Source organism: Calonectris borealis, chromosome 4 (assembly GCF_964195595.1).
Source record: "Calonectris borealis chromosome 4, bCalBor7.hap1.2, whole genome shotgun sequence".
In the NCBI taxonomy this organism is placed as follows: domain Eukaryota; kingdom Metazoa; phylum Chordata; class Aves; order Procellariiformes; family Procellariidae; genus Calonectris; species Calonectris borealis.
The window spans coordinates 58,758,617-58,782,007 of NC_134315.1; the positions used below are offsets into that span (position 1 = coordinate 58,758,617).

Here is a 23,391-nt window from a genome sequence, read left to right on the forward strand (position 1 = left end):
CTCCAATACTTTAATCATCATATTTGAAATGGGAAAGGGAGATGGCTGGTGCTTCCCAAAGTGACTAGGTGCAGGCTTGCTTTCCTAGGGCAGGAGGGGCAGAAAGGACAGGCAGGGTGCTGCAGCTCCCATTCACCTCTGCTCCATCCTTTGTTTCCATTCAACACAGACTTCAAACAAACACAAAAAAGCAAAATACTCTGTAAGTTCAGTTAAGACACTTTCCATTTCAGATTGGGTTGTTTAAGCCCTGTAAGTCTCCTAGTTCATCCTGATTCAAACTAGCACATTTTGGAGCTTGTGCTTAGCATCATCCAGGAGGGACACAGACATCACAACACACCATATGCCTTGCATGCCCCCCTTCTGGCAGGATTTATTATTTTGCAGAAATCTTTGCTCTGCATCAGCTGTCCCAAGGACTACTGGTCTTCTTCCCACTGACTTTTGCAAAACCATGCCGGTCAGTAAGCAGCACGTCCCATATCCAGCATTTTGAGTACCAAGTCCTGGACCTGTTTTTTGCCTCCGCAAAACATAAAATATTTCTTTTGAGAGACTGACAATTACGGCTGACAAGACTTTACCTACAGCTGGGACGGGAGGAAACCAAAACTGGTAAAGGATGAAAGTGGCTCCGCACCACCCAGCCGTAGCTGGGCAGCCTCCAGCTTCAGCTCAGCCCCTCGTGCAGCCGCTCCTGATGAGAGGTATCATGCCATGCTGCTCTTCACTTCAAAGGAGACAACTGTAAGGAGAACTATTAAAGCAATTAAAAAAAATTATCTTTAAGATGCAATCTACCCAGACATGAATGGGAATAATTATCAAGCTGCAGATTTTTATGTTTTTTTCTAAGGCAATAACTGGCTGAACATTTCTTCTGAGTAGAGTTACCTACAATAACTTCTATCTTATTGAAACGAGACACTGGAGACACCATTTTTTCATGTTGTGGGCCACATCTTCCATACCATATCTCGTAGTAATATCTATGCTCACTAACCCTTTTCTCGTTCAGTTTGTAATCCTATAAACACCTCTGTAGCAGCTCATGCAATCGTTTACATAGAAAAGCTTGATTTATGTTTTTCTCAAAGCAGCGAAGGCAGCAGTTCAGCAGCCCAAAGTGAGAAGAGCCAGCCCCAGGTTACCAGGCAGCTGCCTGAAATCGCCTCCTCAAATTCTTGGTGAAGAGCAAGACCTAACATCAATACCCGTGCCTCAGCTTACTTGCATCTGCATATCCCGAATCCTTTATTATTCCTCTTCTGCTCTGTTGTCCCACCTATGAGATGGATGTTACGTCGCACTGCAGATGGGAAACAGGCCCCGAGACATCAGCTACTGGGCTGAAGTCGTGCGGCAACTAGACTTTCCCAAATCCTTCGAACGTTAGTGCATTCCAGGTATTTTTGCACACAACGTACCATTCATGTCTATTAATCACTTTCGGTTGGATAAATGTGTTCTCTGCTGTTGGAGCAGCTACTACATGAAGCATTACCCGCTCCTGTCTGCCTCTGACGTGCCCGTGGGCAGGTACCAGCACCAGCCCCCCTGAGCCAGGGATGCCAACAGCCGCCTTGAGCTCCTCCCCATAGGACTCGAACATGCGCGCTGGCCCCTATTATAAACATCTTTAAAGATGTGACAGAAACAGAAGAACCTCAAAGCCAACAGACCTCTTTCCAAAGAAGGCTTTTTTGGTTTGCACCCCAAGATGTCGATCCTGAAGAGGGACACAGAGGGGTTTAGCTTGCGTATCGCAACTTTGCGGTGAGATGCTTTCTTCTTTGCAGGTTAAGGCTTAAGCCACGTACTTGATCCAATCAAGACAGTTAACTGGCATTAAAAATTTCATGAATCAGCTATGAAAAAGGGTTAAAAAATTCCATTGTTTTTTTTTTTTTTAAATCTATTTGAAAAATTCCTTTGCAATTTAAATTTATTGGGAGGCAGAGGGAGGGGGGGAAATACCACCAGAAGGAAACAGTTTTACTTTTTTTGAGATCATGCATCTTTCACCAAATACTTAAAAAGAAATCTCAGTTCATATTTGTAACAACAAGGGATTATCAGAGTCCTTAATTTACTGTTGAAGTCTCCGTGAAGTTTCGTACCCTGAGCGAGGTGCAGCCTAATCCCTGTGTGTGATTACATTTAGGAGTGAGAGGGAGGTGTGCGGAGGGTGGGGAGAAGCAACTTTTATTGAAGACAATGCTTCAGGCAGCCCTGGAGCAGAGTGGATCCAGTTTGAAAAGAATTGGCAACCCTAAAACTTTTTGATAAGATAAAAATTCCTTGATGTTGGCTCACACTAGGCCCACTTCAGCTCTGCACTTGTCCTCTGTGTTTCCTTGGCATATCTGTTCCTTTCCTCTATCTGCTTTAGCATAACTTTATTTTTCTCTTTTATCTTTAGCTAACTGCACCCAGGGACTGGAGGGATTGATTTTTTGTTTTGACTTATTGTTTGAAGATCTGTAACTCAAAGCAGCTTCTTGCGCCTCTGATGTCTAAGCCTGAGCAGTATAAAAGGTAAAGCTCGTCCTGTGTACCAAAGTGAGCGGGGATACCATTTTATAATCAGTCATCTGTGTTTTATTTTGCCTTTTTGGGAGGAAAACTATTTTAAGACTTTATAGGCAATAATACTTCAAAATAAATATTCTCATGGCAGATACTACACATGCCAGTTCTCTTTTTAAAGACAGTCAGCTATTGCTCACCACTCAGGGGAAGGGAAAAAAAAGTTCCTAATTAAAGGAGGCCATTATACATCAGAAGATATTTTGAGCATCACGTCACACTACCAACAGCCTACTGCAGCCAAAATGTTACCATGCAAATCTAAAACCGCTCTCGCTCAGAGATGCGCTACCACGAGGCTAGCCTAAATCCCCGCTGGGAGGGGAAGGCAGGAGACGCAAGACGTGCTCGTCAATGCCGCTCGTAAAGAGCAATCCCTCATTGCCATGTTAATACCACCCTGTCCCGAGATACGGAGGGACGGGGAAGGATTTTTGTTTGCTTCCTCGGCCTTCTGAGGGCCGAACTCAGGAGATTTCTCCTTTTCCCAGGCAATTCTTTCCTCCCCCCCCAAAAAAATGCTGCTAGGCTGTTTTAAACAAGCAGTTCTTCAGGACGCGGCACCCAGGTTTCTCACTGCACATATGCATTTCTGTAGCACAGAAAGCCGATAGCCACGGCACACACCGACTTTGTTTACGATCGCCCATCTCCGCTATTCCCTGAAGTTGCCCAGCTTGCTGAAATATGGTTACATATGCAAACATTATCTCCCAATTGTAACCTCATTTTCTGCTCTGCTGGACAGCGTGACCAGCATTTGTCATCTCGCTGCCCCCGCCCGCCACATCATTCATGTGTCTATAATTGTCATCAAGATGTGGCATGTCAGCAGGACTCCCGCGTCCGCTGCTCCCCATCTCCACGCAGTCACTCAGGTAACAAACCCATAATCTCACCCTGTTTTCATGATGGTTGAATTACACATAATTGTTTCTGCACAGTGATTGATTTCTGCCTGAATAGAGACCTCTGCCTTTTTTCAATGCGAGCGAGTGGCAGCCAAGTCTCTCCATCTAGGAGGAGGCAGCAGCCTTTGAAGAGATCAAAGCCAAGGCCGCGAGCAGTTGTGCGCCCTGGGAATATGGAAAGCCTTTATGCTCTCAACCCCATTTCCAACATCATGTTGGATTGCAGCTGCATTACATTCTGCCAGCATTCTTAATGCTTTTAGTATTGACTCTGACATCACCGATAGCTGTTTTAAAGTAACAAAAGCTGAAGGATGACTTATTTTCACAACTCCGTAATTGGAACATGCAAAGTTAGGGGAAGGGAGCATTTGTTTTTAATCTGAGATACAAAAGAAAGCACAGAAAATTATATAAGTTCCCCAAAATTAAAACCACGTTTTTCATATGGAAAGAACAGAGGGGGCATTTTTATAGCCTAGACCACACAAAATGAACTGATTATGCACATGCTTTTTCAAGCCTAAAGGCTGAAGTAAAAATACGATTGGGCAAGCAAGTCAAATTGGGAAAAAATATTGTGACTCACGGTACGTTTAGTGACTTTTAGCACCTGATGCAAGGCAAAATAATGCAGATGCCCAGGCTGTCGCCTCCCCTCTGCAGCTCCTTGTAGTAAACTGACAGCAGTTCACTTACCCTAAACCAGACGCACGGCACATGGCAAACGAACACTAAATCCCCATTAGTTATCTAAAAAGATAAAAAATTATCTAAAAGCGTAAAATACCACAAAGCTTCCTCTAAGATTCCCTCTCCTCCGGCCATACAGACAACTCTTAGGCTGCCTTAAAACTACTCTTGCCACAAAATTGTTTTCAGGGGCATCAAACACTCCCACGCTCCTCATCTCTCCTCATCTGGCTTCGCTGGTGAAAACAAAAGTAAATCTCTATCGAGAAAGACTGTCCTGAACTTTGATTAAACGTACATCTACACTGTCCTGAAAAAATATTCCCAGGGAATTTTTACAACTTACCAATGGAAAGGAGGGGGGATAAGGAGGATGTAAAAGGCGAGAGCCTGGGAGGGCGCAGCAGCCGAACAATTCTGTGTCCGTATGCTGACCAGTCTGAGCACCACTGCTACTTCGACAAATATTTTTATTCATTCTAAAACCACTGAATACGAGCCTTTAATAGCAGTCATTTTGCAATATGGTAGCTGCCACTAAAGCGTGCAGAGTTGTGAGGAAGGAAGAATGTGCAAATAAAGCATAAGCTGTAAAGAATTAAACATTATAAGCTGTAAAGAATTAAACATTATGAGCACCCATGTATTAGCAATAAAAATAATTTCCTCTTAGCTGTATCATTTTTCTTCTGCTGGTCTAACACTCCTTTTTACCCTGTAGTCATTAAAACCCCGACTCAAAGACAACAGCAAAGAGATCTGCCCTCCCTCCCTGTGGACACAGAGCTTATGTCCCTGTCATTTCAAGGCTGGGAAACTGTCTCGTTTTTACTTTGACTGTTCCTTAACACACACTAACCATACTGAGGCTGAAACTAGAGCCAAACGTAGCAAGCTCTTTACCAAGATGTAAAAGCTTATATTTTTCTAGTAGTATTAAGACAGAAGTCTTTTCTGTGTTAATCCAAGGTCTTGGGGTCCCCCCCGCCCCACTCTCCTGCCACCCCCAGCAAATTTACTGCTTCCTCTGCACAGCCTGCTTTCTTAAATCAGGACTAATTCTTTGTGGCTCTGATGTCCACTCTGATAACTGGAAGGATGCTCATAAAGCAACACTGGGGAAAGAGCGGCAAGATACAGAGAGCTGGAGCAGTCACTGTAAATAGAGCTATCTGCTGCCATGTTGGCAGGGCAGCTAATTCAACTTCTGCCTATCCCCAAGTATCTGGAAATGAATGCCAGCCTCCAGAAACCGAGCAAGCAACGTGTGTAGCATTACAAAGGTCTCCAAAACACTCGCCGCTATGAAGAAACAGCAGCAGAGAAGTCACTTTTACACGATGCCACAACCCTGCCTTTCAGCGTCAAACCATTACTGTGATGAAAAAGTATGTTTTACCGTAATTACCGCTCATTTTCCCTTCCAGGGACTTTTTTGTTCATTTGCAGAGGATTCACTTGCTACTTGATACTTTCGCTTGAAAGCTTGCTACTTTTTTGCACTGTTCACTGAAATTTAAGAGACGCCATTTAGCCCAAAAGAGGCACGCGAAGGCTGTTGGCCAGCTTTTCATCCTGGGCAGCCCACCACATAACCCGCACAGGCGGCTCTCCGTGCCCAAGCAGAGGCACAGCTTCTCCTCACGCAGCTTGTTTCAGTGACCACGTCAGGGAGGGCCGGGGAAGCTGACAACAAACCTTACCAGTTCCTTAAATCTTGATCCCTGCAAAGTGACGACCTGCATGACTGCAACAAACAGAGTTTTAGGTTTGGTTGTGGTGCTGGGGGATGCGCAGCCACCAGCTGTGGCCACCATGTACAGGCTGCAGCTACAGAGCTGTGAAGGAAAAAGAAAATGACACCGACAACCCCGGTAACCCAGGGAGGCGATGCCACCGGGGCATGCTGCTCAAGAGACACAGATAGGAAGCTGAGAGCTGTGCTCCAGCAGGCGCACATTAAAGTAGCAGGTATTTCAGGATGCCCAGAAGTTTAAAGGCTTCAGCTTTAAACCAGCCAGCACCTCCTTTGCAAACCACTCTTCCCACCGGAGGCTGCTGAGGTGCAGGGCATGGACATTGCTGAGGCCACGGCAGGTGCCCATCGTGGCTGCAAGAGGAAGATGGATGCCATTGCTGCCGAGACGCCATCCCAAATAGCTGCTTTAAGAAGCAGCAAAGCAAGGTCCTCCCAGCCCCATGTTAAACAACAAAAGCCCCACCATGCCGGTGCCCAGGGAGGTGGCTGAGCAACCCTGGTCGGCTGTCCCCAGCCCATCACGTGCAAGAGCCACGAATCGATGGCAGCTTCCTGGGAGAGGGAGCACACTGTGCTAGTTATCTAACTGCGTTTGGGCTGAATTTCTGAGAGAAGGATAGAGACAAAGTGGGGGGTGCAAATAATGATGCTGAGGGCAAGCAGCCTGCCCGCTCTGCGGGGGCACAGCAAACAGGAAAAAGAGTGGGAAGATAACAGGTGCTACTGCGATGGCAGAGAGGGAAAACGGGAAAAAACAAAGTCTGTTTTTTGACAAAAAGTTTAAGCCTCTCCTTGCTTTTGCTTAGAAACTTCAGTAAGATTGTTCAGTCCTTAATTGAAAGGCTGGGTATGAAATAGAGCTGCAGCCAGCGCTGCCACCAACTTTCTTCTTATCTGCACTAGTTTTAATCCTCTTATTCCCCCCTCCACGTACATCCCAGTTTTTACTTCCTCAGACTTCTGGTTTGTTTTCATGAAAAAACCCAAAACAACCCAAGAAACGTATCTTTACAAGCAAGCTGTCTTTCAGGGGGGTTCCTGAAGTGAACTCGGGAAACTGGATTTTGTTCCTGCCTCTGCCATCACCTTCCCCTAAGTCTCTGAACAAATTTTGCTTTTTCGGCTCCCCGTTTGCAGAATTCTCCTCCCAGATTGTGGCTCTGCTTTTGAGAGCAGGGTGGGGGGAGGCAGGGGACGTGACCCCCCTCTCTACGCTGGCATGGGTGCCAGGGATACCTCCCGGGAATTCGCCGGCAGCCACGGATGCGCTGCGATTTCCACGGGTCATGTCCTCACGCTAGACTCTACGTTGGGTAATTATACACAGAATTTACCTATTTCATGCTTAATTGCACAAGCACAAACTTTTGCTCCGCCCCCGAAACAGCTATAACCTACCAGCAGCGCTTGCGTTACTACAGGCAGCTCTCCCAGTCCCGGCTTAACGCCCTAGGCTCAAATCTCGGCCACTGTCTTAACCAGCCACCCCCTCCTGGGAGAACCCACCGAGCCCAGCAGAGGAGAGGAGGTGCAGGTAATGCATGAAAGGCCAATGTCAGCCCACGGCTGACTTGTGAGCTGCGGGCTCCTGGGCTGTGAAACGCCACCTCCAGAAGAGAAATGCAAGACCCACACGCAAGCTCTTATGCTGACTGGACCTGAAAAAACGGTTTGTCCACTCAACGTTGGCCAGAAAGATTCATTTAATGGAGGAGGGCATTTTTTGTGCAGTGAGCAAAACTGTTTAGCTAACTGAATGTATTTACTTGCAGTGCTGGAGCCAGAGCTGGAAGACAAGCTCACAAAACCCCCTCTGAAATCTCCTTCTCCTAAAAAGTCTGCCTGTGCCCCAAACACAGGGGTTTCTGAACCAGCTTTGATTAAACCGCATTTGCCGATAGAGTATTTGTTGTTCTACCCCATTAGCCTGTAATATTCTCATTTACACACACGTCTGGGAAAAAAAAAAAAGGAAGAATTTGAAGTTTCAAAGAAAGAGGGAAAGCTTTCTATACAAGTTGTTTGGGGAGGGCCTTGAATTAAAAAAGTTTCGAGCAAAACAGCATTTTGACCAGCTCTCCTAGAGTCTCTTAATATTTCCTTATTACAAAGTATGAAGTCATCTTTTACAGGTCATTCCGATAAGAAGCTTAGTAGTTGCCAGTTTAAAAAAACCATGTTTGCAATAGTGCTGTCAAACTGTCTGGGGAGTTGCCTAATAAATTAGCATTTTTTTGCGGTTCTCCTATTCCGAGTTTTCCTTCTGAAGATTTACATCCAAAACAGAATCTCTGCACTATTATCTTAGAAATATCCTCAAAATAACTGAGAGGGGAAAAAAGACACAACAAAACCATAAAAATGCACATGCTTAAGAGCTAAGCTTTTTAAAAATTATTTCTTTTTTTCGTTTAAATCCAGCACAGCTTCCCTTTCTCCCTGTACCAGGGGTATTTAAGACATGAAATAATGCGTGTGAGAGAGGGTTTTTGAGTAACAAATTTTCAAATCCAACATGCTCAGTTCCAACTTATTTTTTAAGCTGAATTTCAGCTGTGTGCAGGAGGAAATCGGGCAGTAAAGAATAGACACAAACACAATCCAGCATGCTAGTGTTGGAGGGCAGCAAAGAAAAAGAGTTAGGGGCATTCTTCAGGCTAAATTATTTTAATTGCTTACATTTTTCAAAATGTATTTTAGTATGTTCGATATATGGCTTATTTCCTCAATATCCTCAAAAGCCCTCCCAGCGCCAGCTCGGTGAGCTCACTTTTCCCTTCGGCGTTGATCCCCAGCAGCCTGGAGGGGACCCGGGCTCGCCGCAGCCTGCCCCACCGCCCCGGGCTCCTACACCTGACTGTCACCCACCTGCTCGCTCCCGCCCCGCTCCCAAAAGCTCCTCGAGAGGCTGAACCTGCACGTGCATTTACGTTTGAGAAAGGAGGACCTGTTCACGAACCATTTTTACTCTTTGCAGGGGCTAATCCACGTGCAGACGTTGAAGGGAGGAATCAGAGTCTCCCCCAATTCGGAGGGCTCCCTGCACTGTGTCAAGCCCGGCTATTCTCCTGCTTCACCTCAGCTTTTCTGTAACAAGTGTTTCTTCGGTTTAAGAAACAGAAATGCCGCCAAGCAGGCTGCAAGGAGTGCCACACGATGAAACAAGCTGCCACAAACCCTAAATTGAGGAGCGGGCACGGATGTGAGAAGGAAGCCACTTCGTAAAAATTAATTTAGAAAGCCGCATGGCGGGAAGACGCGCTGCGGTGCCGTTCTGCAGCACGGCTGCGTGGGATGTAATACGGGTCGGTGGCGGGAACCTTGCTCACCGTGGGGGTACACGGGAGTTATACGAAACTGCAGTGACGGCAGTACAGGACTGGGGGTGGGAGGATAGAGCGCAACCAAAAACACAATTACCGCTTGTAACTGCAGCTTCCTAAACCTGATACAACCCCAGTCAAACTTCAAAACTAGAGACCCTAAACAAATCGCTGGATTGCGGCATTTTAACAAAGTAAACACATTTGCATCGCTGGACACAGTTTATCTGCATTTTAGCACATCGGCAGGGAAAAGGTCTTCTCCCCAAGCGCGGTCTGCATTTGACAAGCGTTGACACCTTTAATCGTCACCTCCATATTGTACTTTTTTTATGCTAGACAAAGCTTGCCAATGCAAGATTTGGGAGGGATGAAGAAAGATCAAGGCAAGAAGATATGCCAAAACTGTGGAGAGACAACAGACGGTCACAAAGATGAAACTCTGAGGCAGTTTTGAAATACAGAAAGAGGGCAGAAAATTGAAGAAATAGAGCCTTATAGCATAGCTAAGTGACCAGTTACTGAGACAGAGCGTTGGCTCTGAGCAGCCGGTGTCACTAGGACCCCAACCCAGAAATACAGGGCCTACAGGGACAGCTTTTTAGAGCTCATCACTCTCCACCTCTGAGCCAACAAAACTGCCCAACAAAAGCCCCATGTTCCATTTCCCTGTTTTTTGGACGTACATGACGAATCAGACCATTTCCAGACTGGTTTTCTTTGGGTAACGCCTGCATCCCCATCCAGACCTCCGTTCAAGTCAACTAAGGGGGAAGCTGAGCGGCCATCAGTATCAATGCGATTTCAGCATCACGGAATCTCAATTCTGCGGAATCTCACTCCCCGTGCTGACACCGCAGGGTTTGTTGCAGCTCCCGCGAGTCACGGTTGCAGGCTTCTTAGAGCAGGGCTGTCGAGTATGTGCAGTGCCTGGCACTGCGCTGGACGTGCAGCAGCAGCAGCCTGCTTCAATCTACTTTAAAGCTTCCCTACTCAGAAAGCAAGGAAGTAGAAAAAAAAGGCCTAGCAAACAGATTTCTTCTGTTCTTTGCCGAAGCAGCATTACTAGAGCTCCCTTGCACCACGAGCACACACACAGGCACCCCTGCTCACTCGAAGCGCCAGCATTTTCAGAAGGTACATCATGGCACCCACGTGCACGAAATCCCAGGTTCCCAGGGGACTTCTCCCCTGTGCACCCGCCTGGGTGAAGCAGACCTGCCCGCTGACTTGTGCGCTGCTGTTTGAAGTACAGGGCTAGAATACTGAAAGTGCTTGGATAGACAGACGCTTTTGGGAATTAACTGCTCTCTGACTTGCCTAATAACTCCTAACCAAAGCGATTCTCTGGTTTATGTGTTACAGCTGGTGACAACAGCACGCTTACTTTTTAAGTTAAACTGCCCATTTTATAAATATTCAATCAAAGCCTCGTAACTTTACACTTGTAATTTGTGCTGACTAAGCTCATTCTATTGATTTTACGCCTCAACTTCACCTATACCCACAGCCACTTAAAGAAAATAAACAAACGTCGAGTCGACTTTTCAGCTCCATGAAAATGCTCTTCTACCTGAGGGATTTGGTATCTTTGAAGATCACAGGTGAAAATCTTCTAGGTCCTTCATCTCAGCCTGAAGCATCAGCAAGCAACACCACTGCCAGAAGCCAGGGGAAGGCATGCCACTTCTCCTCAGGCAGTTCAGACCACTTTTCTTCCCCTTCAGGAGAACAGGCAATCCCTGGCTGATTAGCACAGTTGGCACACACGTTAACTCCCTACTGCACTTTTAGCTCAATCCCAAAGATTCAATGAATACATTTTTATTTAAGTGCTCAATCACTTTCTTGCTGAGAGGACAGATTCCTTTGAAGTGGGAAACCCAAACTAAATAAACATATCCGCAAGATCCAAGTCTCAAAATAGAAGCCTTTGGGTTGCTAGATTAACTTATTCTGAATGCAATTTTCTTAAGTGAATCTAATGCTTACGAAGGGCCAGAGTGACAGAGACACTAATCCCCGACTGCCCGGGCAGGAGCAGCACGCCGAGCAGCTGCGCCGCCTTCCCCCCAGCGCCCTGCAAGAAGGGACCGAACCCGACGGCCAGACGAGAACAGTCTTCACGCCAAACATGCCTGATGGCCAAAAGCAGCTTAGCGATAACTGCCTGCTAGCCAGGACATGGGCAGTTTGGGGTAAATGGGAGTCATTTACACACAACTGGAGCATCTCGGCACAGGGCTCCCCTGCAGCAGTGGGGAGGACGCAGGCCGAGGACAACCTGCCCCCACCAGGTCACGGACCCACGGACCGCCCGGCTCGCAGCAGCGTTTCCCTCGGACCGGCCACAGGCTGGATCGGTGTCCGTCTGTGCGCGAGCTGCACGGGGGATCTGAGCGGGCCACACGACGCACAGACCTCAGGCTGGAAAATGTTCCGTGTCCGTATTAAAGCAGACGCTTGCACGCGTGTCGTCTTCTGAGAGACACAGACAGTGTTTTACTACTAGCAAAAAAAGCACATGCCTCTAATGGGACTTCAGAAATATTACAGCAGCAGTAAAATGCTTTTGTGTGGGTTATTTCCTTCCCGTATCAGGAAGAGTTTTCCCTAACTATAAACAGAAGTTAAGTACTCAGGAGGAGCCAGGCCTGCGGTACCCAGGCTTTTCGATGCCTGCAGCCATGCAGCCCTGCAAGTATCTGGAAAAAGTCTTTTCCTCCTTTGATGCCTGAACCTGTGGAGCTTCAGGCTGTCTTGTTGAACCATATCCTCCCTGGCACTCGCAGCCCGTAACAAGCTATTCTTATTAACATTTTTTCTGGACTGGGATTAAGTTGGAGAAGAGGTGGCACAGCACCAAGACAACAAGAATGACATTTTGCTTTTAAACCACCTTAAAATGAAAGCGGCAGCTCCAACTTCTACAGTTTATATTGAATTAGCTCCTAGATATATAGGAAAAAGGAGATTTAGGACATAAGCATATACACATCTTGATATACAAAAGCTCCAACTTTGATGATTTGTAATGGGTGGGGTTTTTGATTACACCTCCGCTGAAGCCACACACACGCAATTGCTGCCTCTGGACTGAGACATCAGGAGATCATTTTCTTTCCCCCTTGCCCATTCACAATTAGATAGATTTGCTAATTGCATCACCCTGACAAGGAGAAGGCAGCAGAAGCAGAAAGGCTGTTTTCTTCACCCAAAGACCACACTCGTGATGGGCATACGTACATAAGACTCTGCCTGGATTGTGCCATCTTATCACGAGCAACCAGATCAAGCTTTGGACAAAAGCCAAACTAGAGGCACCGCAGTAACTTCTTCTGCCCCCTTTTCCAAACGGAGAATTCATTTCACTAAGGGGAGGAAAGAAAGCACCACCCAAACTCGGCCCACGACCATTCATGGCTTGGATTTGTGTTTCAAAGAGACCTGGCTTGTATTTTAGACTGATCAGCTGTGACGCTTGAGTCAGAGCAGCTGACAGACGCATTTGCAGCAGTGAGGTCCCTCTATTAGCGCTGAGCAGATTCCTCTTCTCCCCCCGGTGCTGGCATTTGGCACAACTCACTGAGCCCCTCAACAAATAGTGTCAAAATTCCTCCCCGCGCAAACCCGAATAAACCCCGGCAAGTTCTGCTTCCATTGAGTCAGGAAGCTTTGTGCTCCTCCACACCTGATTTCGAAGCTATTTAAGGAGCTAGACGGCATCACTCGACTTCATTGAGAAGACGCGTGCCACGCAGGGTGAAGCGGCAGAGCCTCAGTGCTGGGTGAGCAGCTCCGGCTTGTCGAGCCCCTCGGCTGCCCGTGCAATCCGCTTCTTCAGGCACGGGTCTGGGGCTGCAGGGGGAAGAAAGAGACGTGCGACAGGACCACAGCTGCCTACGGCCCTCAGAGTGTCCTGCGCCGACACCAACTCAGGGATCAGTGCAAAGCTTTCTGATGGGTGATACAGGAGCAGGAGCTGAGCCCCAACATCTGTGCTACAAAGCCCGTTTCATATTGGGCCAGGGAGCTTTCAGCTGACCACGGCTCCCAGCAAGTGCCTACAACTGCACATTCAGCAGAAGCTGACTCTCAGGAAAAGACAATATTACAAAACATCAGGTTCGTGTCCTTCTGCAGCTGGATATGCTAGCTCTAACGCTCCCATACATTCCCCTCAGGGTCCCAAAAATTCCCCACAAGCAAGTGAAGCAGCCTGCTTTCACAGGGACGGCAAGATGCAGCTAGGGAAATAAACCGCTCTTACTGAGGCTTTGTAGCCACTCATTCTTGCTATTTCTATCCCCATATCCCCCTCCTGTCCATATTATCCACACAATTTTTCCTGGGACGTTAGCTCTTCAAGACAGGAGCTATGTCCACACCCTTTGCCACGCAGAAGCACACAAGGAATATCCAAAACTTGGGCAGGGTAGGGGGGTCCTGCGCATAAACGTTGTTCCTTGTGTTCAAACTCTCTTAGCAGAATTCCTCAACGTTTTCAAACGGATATGCTGTGTTTTGCAAGTCTCTGTAAGGTGTTTATAGATTGTATCCTCCAACCTATTTAACACCTCCAGCTGCTACAAAGAGACAGTTTAGCCACGAATAAACCAACCCAGACCCCAAGAACAGATAAGAACAGACAAAAGGGAGGTTACAGAAATCCTCTATCTTCCCACAGAAAGTTTAATTCATTGGGAAAGAGGGAGGAACAAAGACAAAATTATTTTCTAGATTAATTTAAGACTCAGAGAAATGATTCTTCTTCGGTCAGCTCCTTTGTCCCCACGTTCCCATCACACAGACGAGAAAGGTTTGCTACCCCAAAACTAGTCTTGTTAACAAGAAAGTAAGAAAAACCCCATACACGTTACAAAACAAACAGCTGTCTCTATCTCCCATCTTCAGTACCCCCACGATGCTGAGAAACCACCAAAAGATATCTCGAGCACACAGGATGCACATTCACCAGGTGTTACTGTGGTTTTAATACCATCATGTGCCACTTCTCCTGCAGCCACCCAAACCAACTGCTTTGCTTTTTCACTTAGCCAGCTATCTGACAGGAATACGTACTGCAGTGCGAAGATTGTACCTGAACTTGTAATTAACACTCTCCTGCTCCTACAAATCCAACTTGTAAAAGGCAAATCAGTTGCTAGTAAAATTAAAAACTAAAAAAAATTTAAAAATTAAAAAAGAGAGGAGGACAAGAGGAGACCACTCTAACAATAGCAGATTTAGGAAAATTTGAAATCCTCCTCATACACCCTTTCCCCTCCAAAAGCTGCACTGAAATTACACTACAGTTTTCTTCTTGTAAGGCTTATTAGACACGTTGTGTCTGACTACAGATTTGTATTTTTAATTTTACAGAGCAAGAATGTAAAGCGTTTGCCTTTTTTAAAAAAAGGCATTTTTTTTCCTACATATGTCGGTGAAAGTAACTTTTTTCCCATGCCAAGAAAGCTCCACTCTCTCTGCGCTGGCGTAGCGAGCCGAGGCCACCTCCGTCAGAGATGGTCCCCGTCCTGCATCTGGCCGCCCCTCCCCGGGGGTGCATCCCCTGGGCGGTTTGCAGGCAGAAGGATCCTTCCAAGGGTTTGTGCCGGGCAGAAAAAAGATTCAGCGCCCCAGGGCGGCTTTTTAATCCTGCCTAACACCTCCAGGCAACAGATGCATCAACAAGAAGCGGCTTTGTCATGCAAATGGCAGGGCGCAGGTACACACTGCAGGGCTGCTCCGCGCACAAATGGCCGGGGACTAACACCCCAGGGGAGACCGCCACCTCCAGAGCTCGCTGATCTCGGCTGCTCCTTGCCCCCCAGCCCTGGCACGTCCCCCCGAAAAGGGGAGCAAGAGCAAACCTGCGGGGCGGCGGTTGGGACCCCGCAAAGGTGAACAGCAGCAGCGCGCGGCGCTGGAGCTGCGGTTAGCCATGAGGCGAGCGAGTGTGTCATCTCCTGGATGCGGCGTTTTGATCTCGCGCGCATTAAAACCCAGCTGTCAGCTAGGAGACTAACAAAGATTATAGTTCAATCAAACAAAAAAATTATTTAATAACTCAAGCGTGTAGCCTTGTGGTTAAACTGAAAGAACTCCAGGCTTATGTCAACATCGCAGCCCTGCAACAGCACTATTTTACCGAAATAGTGGTGTTGCTCTAACATGCAAGAGCAACACTGCGCTAAATTAGCCCCTCAGATGTCCGGCAGTCAGCTTTACAATTAGAAAGCAGATGCGTTTCCCCCCCTCCTCCCCTCCAACGTACCCACGTAGGATGGTTCCTCAAGTACCTGAGCAGACAACCTCCGCGAGAAGCCGATATTCTGGGGGCATCGATGCCAGATCAGTACAGAGCGGCAGCCCCATGGCACGCATATGCGGAGAAAATCCTCAGTGAATAATTAATCTGGGTTTTGTTGTTCAAAGCCTTGCACCAGCACTAGGGACTTTCTTTGGAAGGTAACACGGGAAAGAGGGGGTAAAAAAAGGTCTGAAGTTTCTCAGCCCTCAAAGGGGCAGGTTTGAGTCTCCGTGCCCTCTCGAGAAGCTGCATCCTTTTCCCCACGACACGTCTGAACTGAAGTTTTCTGTAGAGCAGCGTTTACAACAACAACAAATATCAACAGACCGTGGTCATCATGCTTCACCCTAAATGGTTGTAGGCCTCTGAACTGTAATTTATACACAAATAAGGTCCTTTTTAAAAACAGAATACAATATATTGCACGAGTTTTTGCATCTCTAAAATGCAAACGGTGACACATAAAAAGGGCAGATCCATGTGTTTCCCAGTGCCAAACCGCCCTGTCATTCCGAATCCAAACATCCACCAATTTAACACGCTTTGCTGCTGTCAAATTACCAATACAGATTAGGCCCCTTCTTTTTTGTTTTTGAAGTCAAAAGCCACAACCCTCAAGAAAAATCAAGAATGTCGGAGAGGAAAATAATACCAGTTGTTTGACAGAGACCGCCAAGTAAAAATCTAAGAGCCAGTAAGACGGAAAACTGCTTTATCACAGGGAAATAACAGCATCCAACTTCTCATATCACAGCACACACAACTGCAGCAGCATTTTTTCAGCAGGATGCTTACAAGCAAATTTGTTTCCTGCTCCGCTCCGGTTCTACTAATATAATTCCACAGCTCATTTTAACATTGCCTTCCCATCACTCTATACGTATACCAAGAGGTTTATAAAAATAAACGGGAATTGACTATCCAAAATTAAAAGTACGTTAAAATCCATCAAACGTGCATTTACCAATGGAAACAGAAGCACCAACCTGGAAGAATCAGTGCCCACCACAACGTAAAGGAAAGCTGTAACCATTGCATCATGGTTGATATTAATTCCTAAACAACCATTTCGCAATTTGTGGCTGAAGGTACAGAGCATGTTTCAAAGCAATACTGCCAGATACATAAAGCCTTCACACAGAAGAGCTGAAGGCCGAAATAAATATCCATCAGCAAAGAGCAATGCCATATCTGAAGGCGAAAAGCAGCTCTGCCCTCGATTTTCCTCAACAAACGAAGAGTTAAAGCCAGAAAATTCACATCTGTCCCAGTCACTACAAAGACGGCATTTACATCATTCCGCCATACATTATCCTACAGTTGTAAACCAGAGTTCCCCCCCTCCCAAAGCTCCCAGCCCTGTTCAAAGGACGTCAGACACCGCAGACGTTAATCTCAGCTTTTCCACCGCAATCGCGACCAGCACCTCCAAGAGCTCTCAAACTCCACTGGACGGAGGCTCTGAACAGCAGAAGCACAACCTCCACCGTAACTGAAGCCACCCAAAAAACCCCGGCGTGAACACGCACTGCAGACCGAACAGGAGGAAACCCAGCTCGCCAAAACCGGTCTTTGGAAGAGATAACTCACTGTTCTGGGGATGGGTGGCGACAGAGATCCATTAGGCATGTACGGGTCGTTATTCATATTTGGCATCATGATATACCCAGAATAACCAGAGTATGATGGTCCCTTGCTGTATAAGCCACTGTCTGGATGCTTTCCTATGGAAGAGGAAACAATGATTACATTATTCCCCACATATGCATTTCTTGTAAGTTAGAGCACTTAAACAGGTACTGTGCATTCATAAAAATGTTCTGCATGCAAACGTTTCCTTACTCATGGAAATTATCTCTGACAGAAAGTGGTCCGCAGCAATTTGCAATATAATTTTTTTAAGAAGAGTTAATTCTTAAAGCAGGAAGTACTCTCAGTGAGGAGTTTACGCTTAAAATACGGAATAGCCTCAGAGTAACCAATTTATTTTGCTAGTCCCTGCTCAAATCATGGCAGAAACATCAGCAATGACATCACATTTCTCAAGTAGCAGTTTTCCCCCATTTTATACATCCCTCTAGGATTTGTGGATTCAGAAGTATTGCCAGTATGGGTTTCCAACATCATTGTTAGGAAAGGGAGGAATAGGGCAGTGATAACTAGATATAATCATTTCCTTCTCTCACCGAGCCACTGTGTGCAGCGAACAATTCATTCTGGCCACGCTCACCAGGAACAATTACAGGACAGGGGCTGGCTTGGAAGGAGACCCTAACGATTTGGGGGGCGGGGGGCTGTTGAACTCACATGGCACTACAGTCAAGCGGGAAGCCAAGTGAGGGAGGCTATTTTGTAGGAAAATAAAGAATTTGGGTCCAGGTCCTGCAACAGGGAGTTGACAGGTCTCCCACCTATATGACTATTGACAATGATACTACTCGAAGGTGAGGTTTTAAGAGGATGCAAGGCTGAAAAGAAAACTACGCAGAGCTGACCAAAAACTCACTGCCAAAACGCTACGAGCATGGACATTATTGCTTTTAGGCTGTTTAATGACCAATTTGGAGAAAGATCGCCACAGAGTCCCAGAAAGCACCAGGACTGAACTGTGTCTGTCTTTATATGGAATTTATGATCTGCTTTAGTTCGTGATGATAAGCATTTCATTTTAAATATAACCTCCCATCCTTCACAGCACACGTTCTTTGTACGCGTGTCCAGCTTCCTAAGTGATAGTCAACGAACTCTGTTATTTCCTCTGTCCTCCTCAATCAAAATTAACCAGCTGGTACATTGAAAAAAGCAAGAGGTCTGTTCATGCTTAAATTTGGAAGAGAAGATTTAAGTGACAGACTTTGGCTATGGGGAAAAAAGCAGAGAGTTTCTGAACACACACAACTCGGCTGCACTGTATAAGTGAAAAGATAGATGTGTTTAAGCTGATATCCTAAAAATAGTTATTTCTTCAGCGAAGATCCATTTGGCCTACTTATCAGTTTCTAAACAACTGAAATACCATTTGGTCAGTCAAGATAAACGTGCTGCACATTCATCTGCTTTTTATTCGCACTTTGAAAGCACCCTGGCATCCCCCTTCCCCAAAAGGTACTAAATCTATGTTTCCCAAAAGAAACCACGCTCCAGTTTGAGGATCGTGCGGAGGCTCATAGTGGGACTAAGAGGGACAATACCGCAAGACAGGACCATGCGCTTCTCACCTTCCTCAGGGTGCTCTCTGCCTTTATCATGGTAGGAATCCTGTGCTTGAGTCTGTCTGGAAACCTGACCGCGGGGAATCCACCATCAGAAAAGAAGAAGAAAAAGAAGAAAAGTCATTGTATGGATGCTGATCTATCGATCATAGTGCTACAGATTCTCGTAGAAAGAAAAAAGTTAGGGCAAGAGATAAGCATCTTTCTTTTCCCTCTTAAGTCGCCTGGAAGGCAACTGTACCAGAAACGTTTGTGTAAACGATCGTTTTATGACAACGTTAATAACTATGGGGCTTTGCAAAGCGCTTCTAGCAGAACCGCCCTATATTTAACGAAAGGGGCTTATTTCTGGAAAATATTTGGAGCTTCGGTGGTCAAAACATTTTTGGTAAAAAGATACCAAAAATTATAATGAAAATCAGGTTGCCCTCATTAATAGATCTTTCGGATAAAAAGAAAAAACAACCAAAAAAAAAGGAAAGAAAAGAAAAAGGGAAAAAAAAGAAAACAAACAAGTTCCCCGCTCGCCCTGAAGTTGTTTTAGCGTCGGGAATTTCTTCCCAAAACAGTTTTATGCAAATCGCGAAAGAGTTTACGGCTAATGCTCCGACCCCGCTGATTTTACCGAGGAAATTTCATGGCTGCTTGAGGTCTCATACCACCGCGCCGTCGGGGGACTCGCGGGAACTTTCTCGTCCCGGGCCGAAGCGCGGAGGGGGCCGCCCCCCCCAGCCCATCCCCGGGCGCGGAGGGACGCGGAGCCCGCCCGGCTCTGCCTGCCGCCCCTCTGGAAACGGGAGTGGGATGTTTTTTTTTTCAGGGGAAATCAGGAAAATAGGGGGTTCCCCGGTGCCCCGCCGAAGCTCCCTCCCTCCCTCTCGGCGGCGGCGTCCGGAACCCGCCGGCATCCCGCGCCCCCGCGGCCGCTCCGCTCCGCGCTGCCCCGCGGAGCCCCCGCGGCCGCGCACCTCGTGCCCGTTGGCGCCGGGGGCGATCTCGGACTCGTTGACGAGAGAGGACTTGATGTCGGCCAGATCGCCCTCCTCCTCGGGGTGGCTGATCTCGGCGAAGATCTTCTCTTTCTGGGGGTCCCCCTCGTCCTTGAAGGGGATCATCTCGTCGGTGGCGCAGAGCTCCGGGTCCCCCCCGCCGCCCCCGGCCCCCGGCAGCTGCGGCATCCTCACGGCAGCGCGGCGTCTGCTGCGGCCGCCGGCCCGCCGCGGGAAGGGGAGCGGGAGCGGGAGGAGCAGCGGGGGGAAGGAGGAGGAGGAGGAGGAGGAGGAGGAGGAGGAGGGAGGAGGAGGAGGAGAGAGAAGGAGAAGGAGGAGAGAAGAAGGAAAAATCCCGTCAAGTCTTCGGGGTTGCTCTCGGCAGCTGGAGACCCCCGCCCGCCCGCCCCCTCGGGGCTGAGGTACCCCCGCTCCCGCACGGCACCGGCCCCGCGGGGACCCTCGCCCCGCCGCGCCGCGCGGCCGGAATAAGTCGAAATACACCCGCTTGCGTTCCGCCCGCCCCCAGGGACCGCGCTGGGGACCGCCCCCCAGGAGCCCCGTCCCCCTCCATCCACCCCCCCGGGGCCCGGGCTCACCCTGGGGGTGAGGGGACGCGGAGGGGAGCGGAGCGCGCCCGAGTTTCGCCTCCGAGTGAAGTTGCCGTCACCCGGGCGGGCCCGAGTTAAAATGGCTGGGGGGGGGGCGGGCAGGGGGAGGGGGCTCCCCGGGGGACGGGGACGGCGCTGCCCGCGGCGCGCACCCACCAGGCCTTTGTCCGCCGCTTCGCCCGCGGCTCCGGGCAGGGCTGGGCTGGGCTCGGCGGCACCGCGGGGGCCGGGGAGGCGAGGAAGAAACAGCCCCGGGAGGGAGGGATGGAGCGGGCGGGGAGGCGCGGCCCCCCCCCCGCTTCCCTCCGCGCCCGCGGGCAGGGAAAAAAGTTGCCGCCGCGGCGCCTGTGCGCCCCCGGCCGCCTCCGCGCTCAGCGGCCGCCGCGGGGCCGCCTGCCGCAGCCGGCGGGCGCGGCGCCCCACGGGGGGCGGCGGTGGGGCGCGGGGCGGCGGCGGCGCAACTTCAGCATCGTGCCCGCCCTCCCCTGCCGCCCTCCCTCCGCCGTCGGGGCGGGGCGGGGGCGGCGGAGATGAAAGGAGCCGCCGCCGTGACTGACACCGCGCCCGGGGCCGGGAGGAGGGCGGCGGGGACCGGCGGCTCGGGGGGGAGCGGGTGCGGGGCTGCCCCCGGGCAAACTTTGCTGAGGCTGCGCCGAGCAGCCTGTGTGTGTGCGTGTGCGTGTGTGTCGCACCGGGGGGCTGCGCCGGGGCACTGCTGCTCCTCTCCCTCCCCAGGCAGGATGCCGCCGCGGGGGGCACAGGCACTGGCCGCATCCCCAGGCAGACAGACCTGCGTTTTTAGGGCTGCTTTGTTGAGACTTCCCCTTTGCCGGGGGGTGGGGGGGTGCGGCCACATGGCGCCGCTCGGGGAAGGGGAGCGGGAGGAGCGTGCGAGGGTTTGCCCGGGCGCTGCCCGCGCCCGCTTCGGACGAAGGGCAGAATTAACACATCGCCATTAAGTCCGGCGAGTGCCCGGCAGGAATGCGTGGCAGCTCCCGAGCGACAGGGAGAAAACCAGCCGGGGTGAGCTCGCCCCGGTTTCAGACCGGTAACCGGATCCAGAGCAGTATCAGAGATTCACCCCTCGCCCCGTCCCATCCCTTTATCCGTCGGGCTGCCCCGTTAGCTCCCGGGTGACACGGCATCGCCCCCGTGCAGGGTGCAAGTACATTTAAGAAAAAAAAATCATCCAAACAAAAGCAGGCGCTGCGTTTGGGAAACGTCAGGATCCGCCACATCTTTTATTTTGCGAACGCGATGGGCGCACATTTTGCAGGAAACAACTTCCCATGATTTTGGCATCGGAAAAGTGCGGTTCGCGCTTTGCACGTGCCCCGCGAGGTTGCTGAACCTTCAAGCGCCGGGAGACGGAGGAACGGGAACATGCGGATGCTCAATCCGTTTTCAGCAGCTGCTGGTCTCGGCGCGGCGTGAGGAGCGGCCGGCGCGGCGGCACGGCTGGCTGGGACACGGGCGGGCTGAGCCCGGCTGCCCACGCCGCCGCTCGTGTCTCTGCATCACCGCCCACGAACCAGTAATAAAAATCCAGCTGAGAAACGAGACCCGCCAAACCCCGAGAAAGGGAGCAGGTAGTGGGAAACGGAGGATGGACTTGTCAAGTCGAACAAGTGCGTAAAATAAAGAATCGAGAAAGAAAGAAATTAGAAATGTAAACCCTGGGAAGGGGCTTAATTGTGCAGCGCTCCCCGGCTGCAGGGAAACCGTCTCTCTCCCGAAGGCGGCTGGGGAGAGGCGATCGGGAAGCGGTTGTTTGGAAAACGGCAACTCGGGGATGGTTTGGGCACGGAGATGCCGCCGCATCCCTCCCGCCCCTTTCCCGGCGCTCGGCGGGCACCGGGCACCCGGGCCGGGGGAAGGTGCCCCGGGCCGGTCCCTTTCGGAGAAAACCCTTGCGGCGAGAGCCCGAGCGTTGTAGCCCGCTTCCCCCGACGGGGCGGCCCGGCCCGGGAGCAGGCGGGGTCCCCGCCAGAGGAGCCGGCAGCGCGGCCACACGCCTGTTTCATTACCGGGTTCCTCTGGAAAAGCAGCCTCCCCCCGCCCCTCCGCCGTCCCGGGGTCTCCCCCTTCATGTGGGCTGGAGTTTTTCCCGGATCACTTTTTTGGTGGAAGGATTTTGAAGGCAGAAAAGGGCCGGGTTGGGGGCGGCGGGCGGGGGGGGGGAGGTGGAGACCGTAATGATTTATGACAAGAGGATAAACTCAGGAAACCTCAACTCCAACGCCAGATTCGACTGGAGACAACACAAAGCTGTCGCTTTACTCGCAGTTCGTGGGGCTGAGGGCACGGCCGGGGGGGGGGGGCAAAGCACGGGGTAGCCCCGCAGGACCCCGCCGCCCTCCCCGCACAGCCGGGAGCGCGCCCGCCGCCGTGCCCGCTGCCCGCCGGCACCCGGCTCCGCACCGGCTGCCACGCGGTTTAGTACTCTAACAGGGTTTATTTTTGCGTTTTAGGTGGTTTTTTTTTTCTTTTTTTTTCATTTTAGCGTAGTTTTGTATTTTCGCGTTTGGGTTTTTTTTTTTCATTTTGGACGTTTTTGCATTTTAGCTTTTTTTGGTCGTTTGAGCGGGTTTTGGCGCTTTAGAGGTTTTTTGGGGGGGTTCTGGGGGTTTTTTTTGCATTTCAGCGTAGAGGGGGACCGCACTTCGAGCATTCCCCGACGGCCAGCCCGGCTCGCCCGTCCCGGGGGGGGTGGGGCGAACAGGGAGGAGAAACCCGCCGTTGGCCTGGGGCGGGCCGAGCACCACCGGTCGGGGCAGCGGGACGAACCCCACAAAGTTTCGGAGGGGCTGACCGGGGAGAGGGGGGAACTGGGGTCCCAAGGACGACCCCCCCGAGCGCAATAAGCGGGGCGGGGGGAACACACACACTCTCGCGTGCGAAGCGCCGTCCGCCGCCGGCGCCCCCCTATATAGGGGAGGGCGGGAGCGGGGCGGGGCGGCGGCGCCTTTGATGTCCCGCCGGCGGCCC

The 23,391-nt window shown here is 50.0% G+C and overlaps 2 protein-coding genes across 4 annotated transcripts in view; one reads left to right on the forward strand and one right to left on the reverse strand.

The window, feature by feature from the left end:
• Window positions 1-20,018, reverse strand: part of LEF1 (lymphoid enhancer binding factor 1) — a 70,462-nt gene extending 50,444 nt beyond the window's left edge. The window contains exons 1-3 of one of the 3 annotated variants that reach the window (XM_075149750.1): window positions 19,772-20,018; window positions 18,810-18,873; window positions 17,182-17,315 (exon numbers count right to left, since the gene is read on the reverse strand). In XM_075149750.1, coding sequence (XP_075005851.1) covers window positions 17,182-17,315; window positions 18,810-18,873; window positions 19,772-19,981 — 408 coding nt within the window. In that variant the 5' untranslated portion in view covers window positions 19,982-20,018. The remainder of the gene's footprint in view (window positions 1-17,181; window positions 17,316-18,809; window positions 18,874-19,771) is intronic. The other 2 variants (XM_075149748.1, XM_075149749.1) reach the window with 2 other exon arrangements.
• Window positions 1-23,391, forward strand: part of RPL34 (ribosomal protein L34) — a 350,268-nt gene that overhangs the window by 146,239 nt on the left and 180,638 nt on the right. The gene's annotated exons all lie outside the window — the stretch shown is intronic.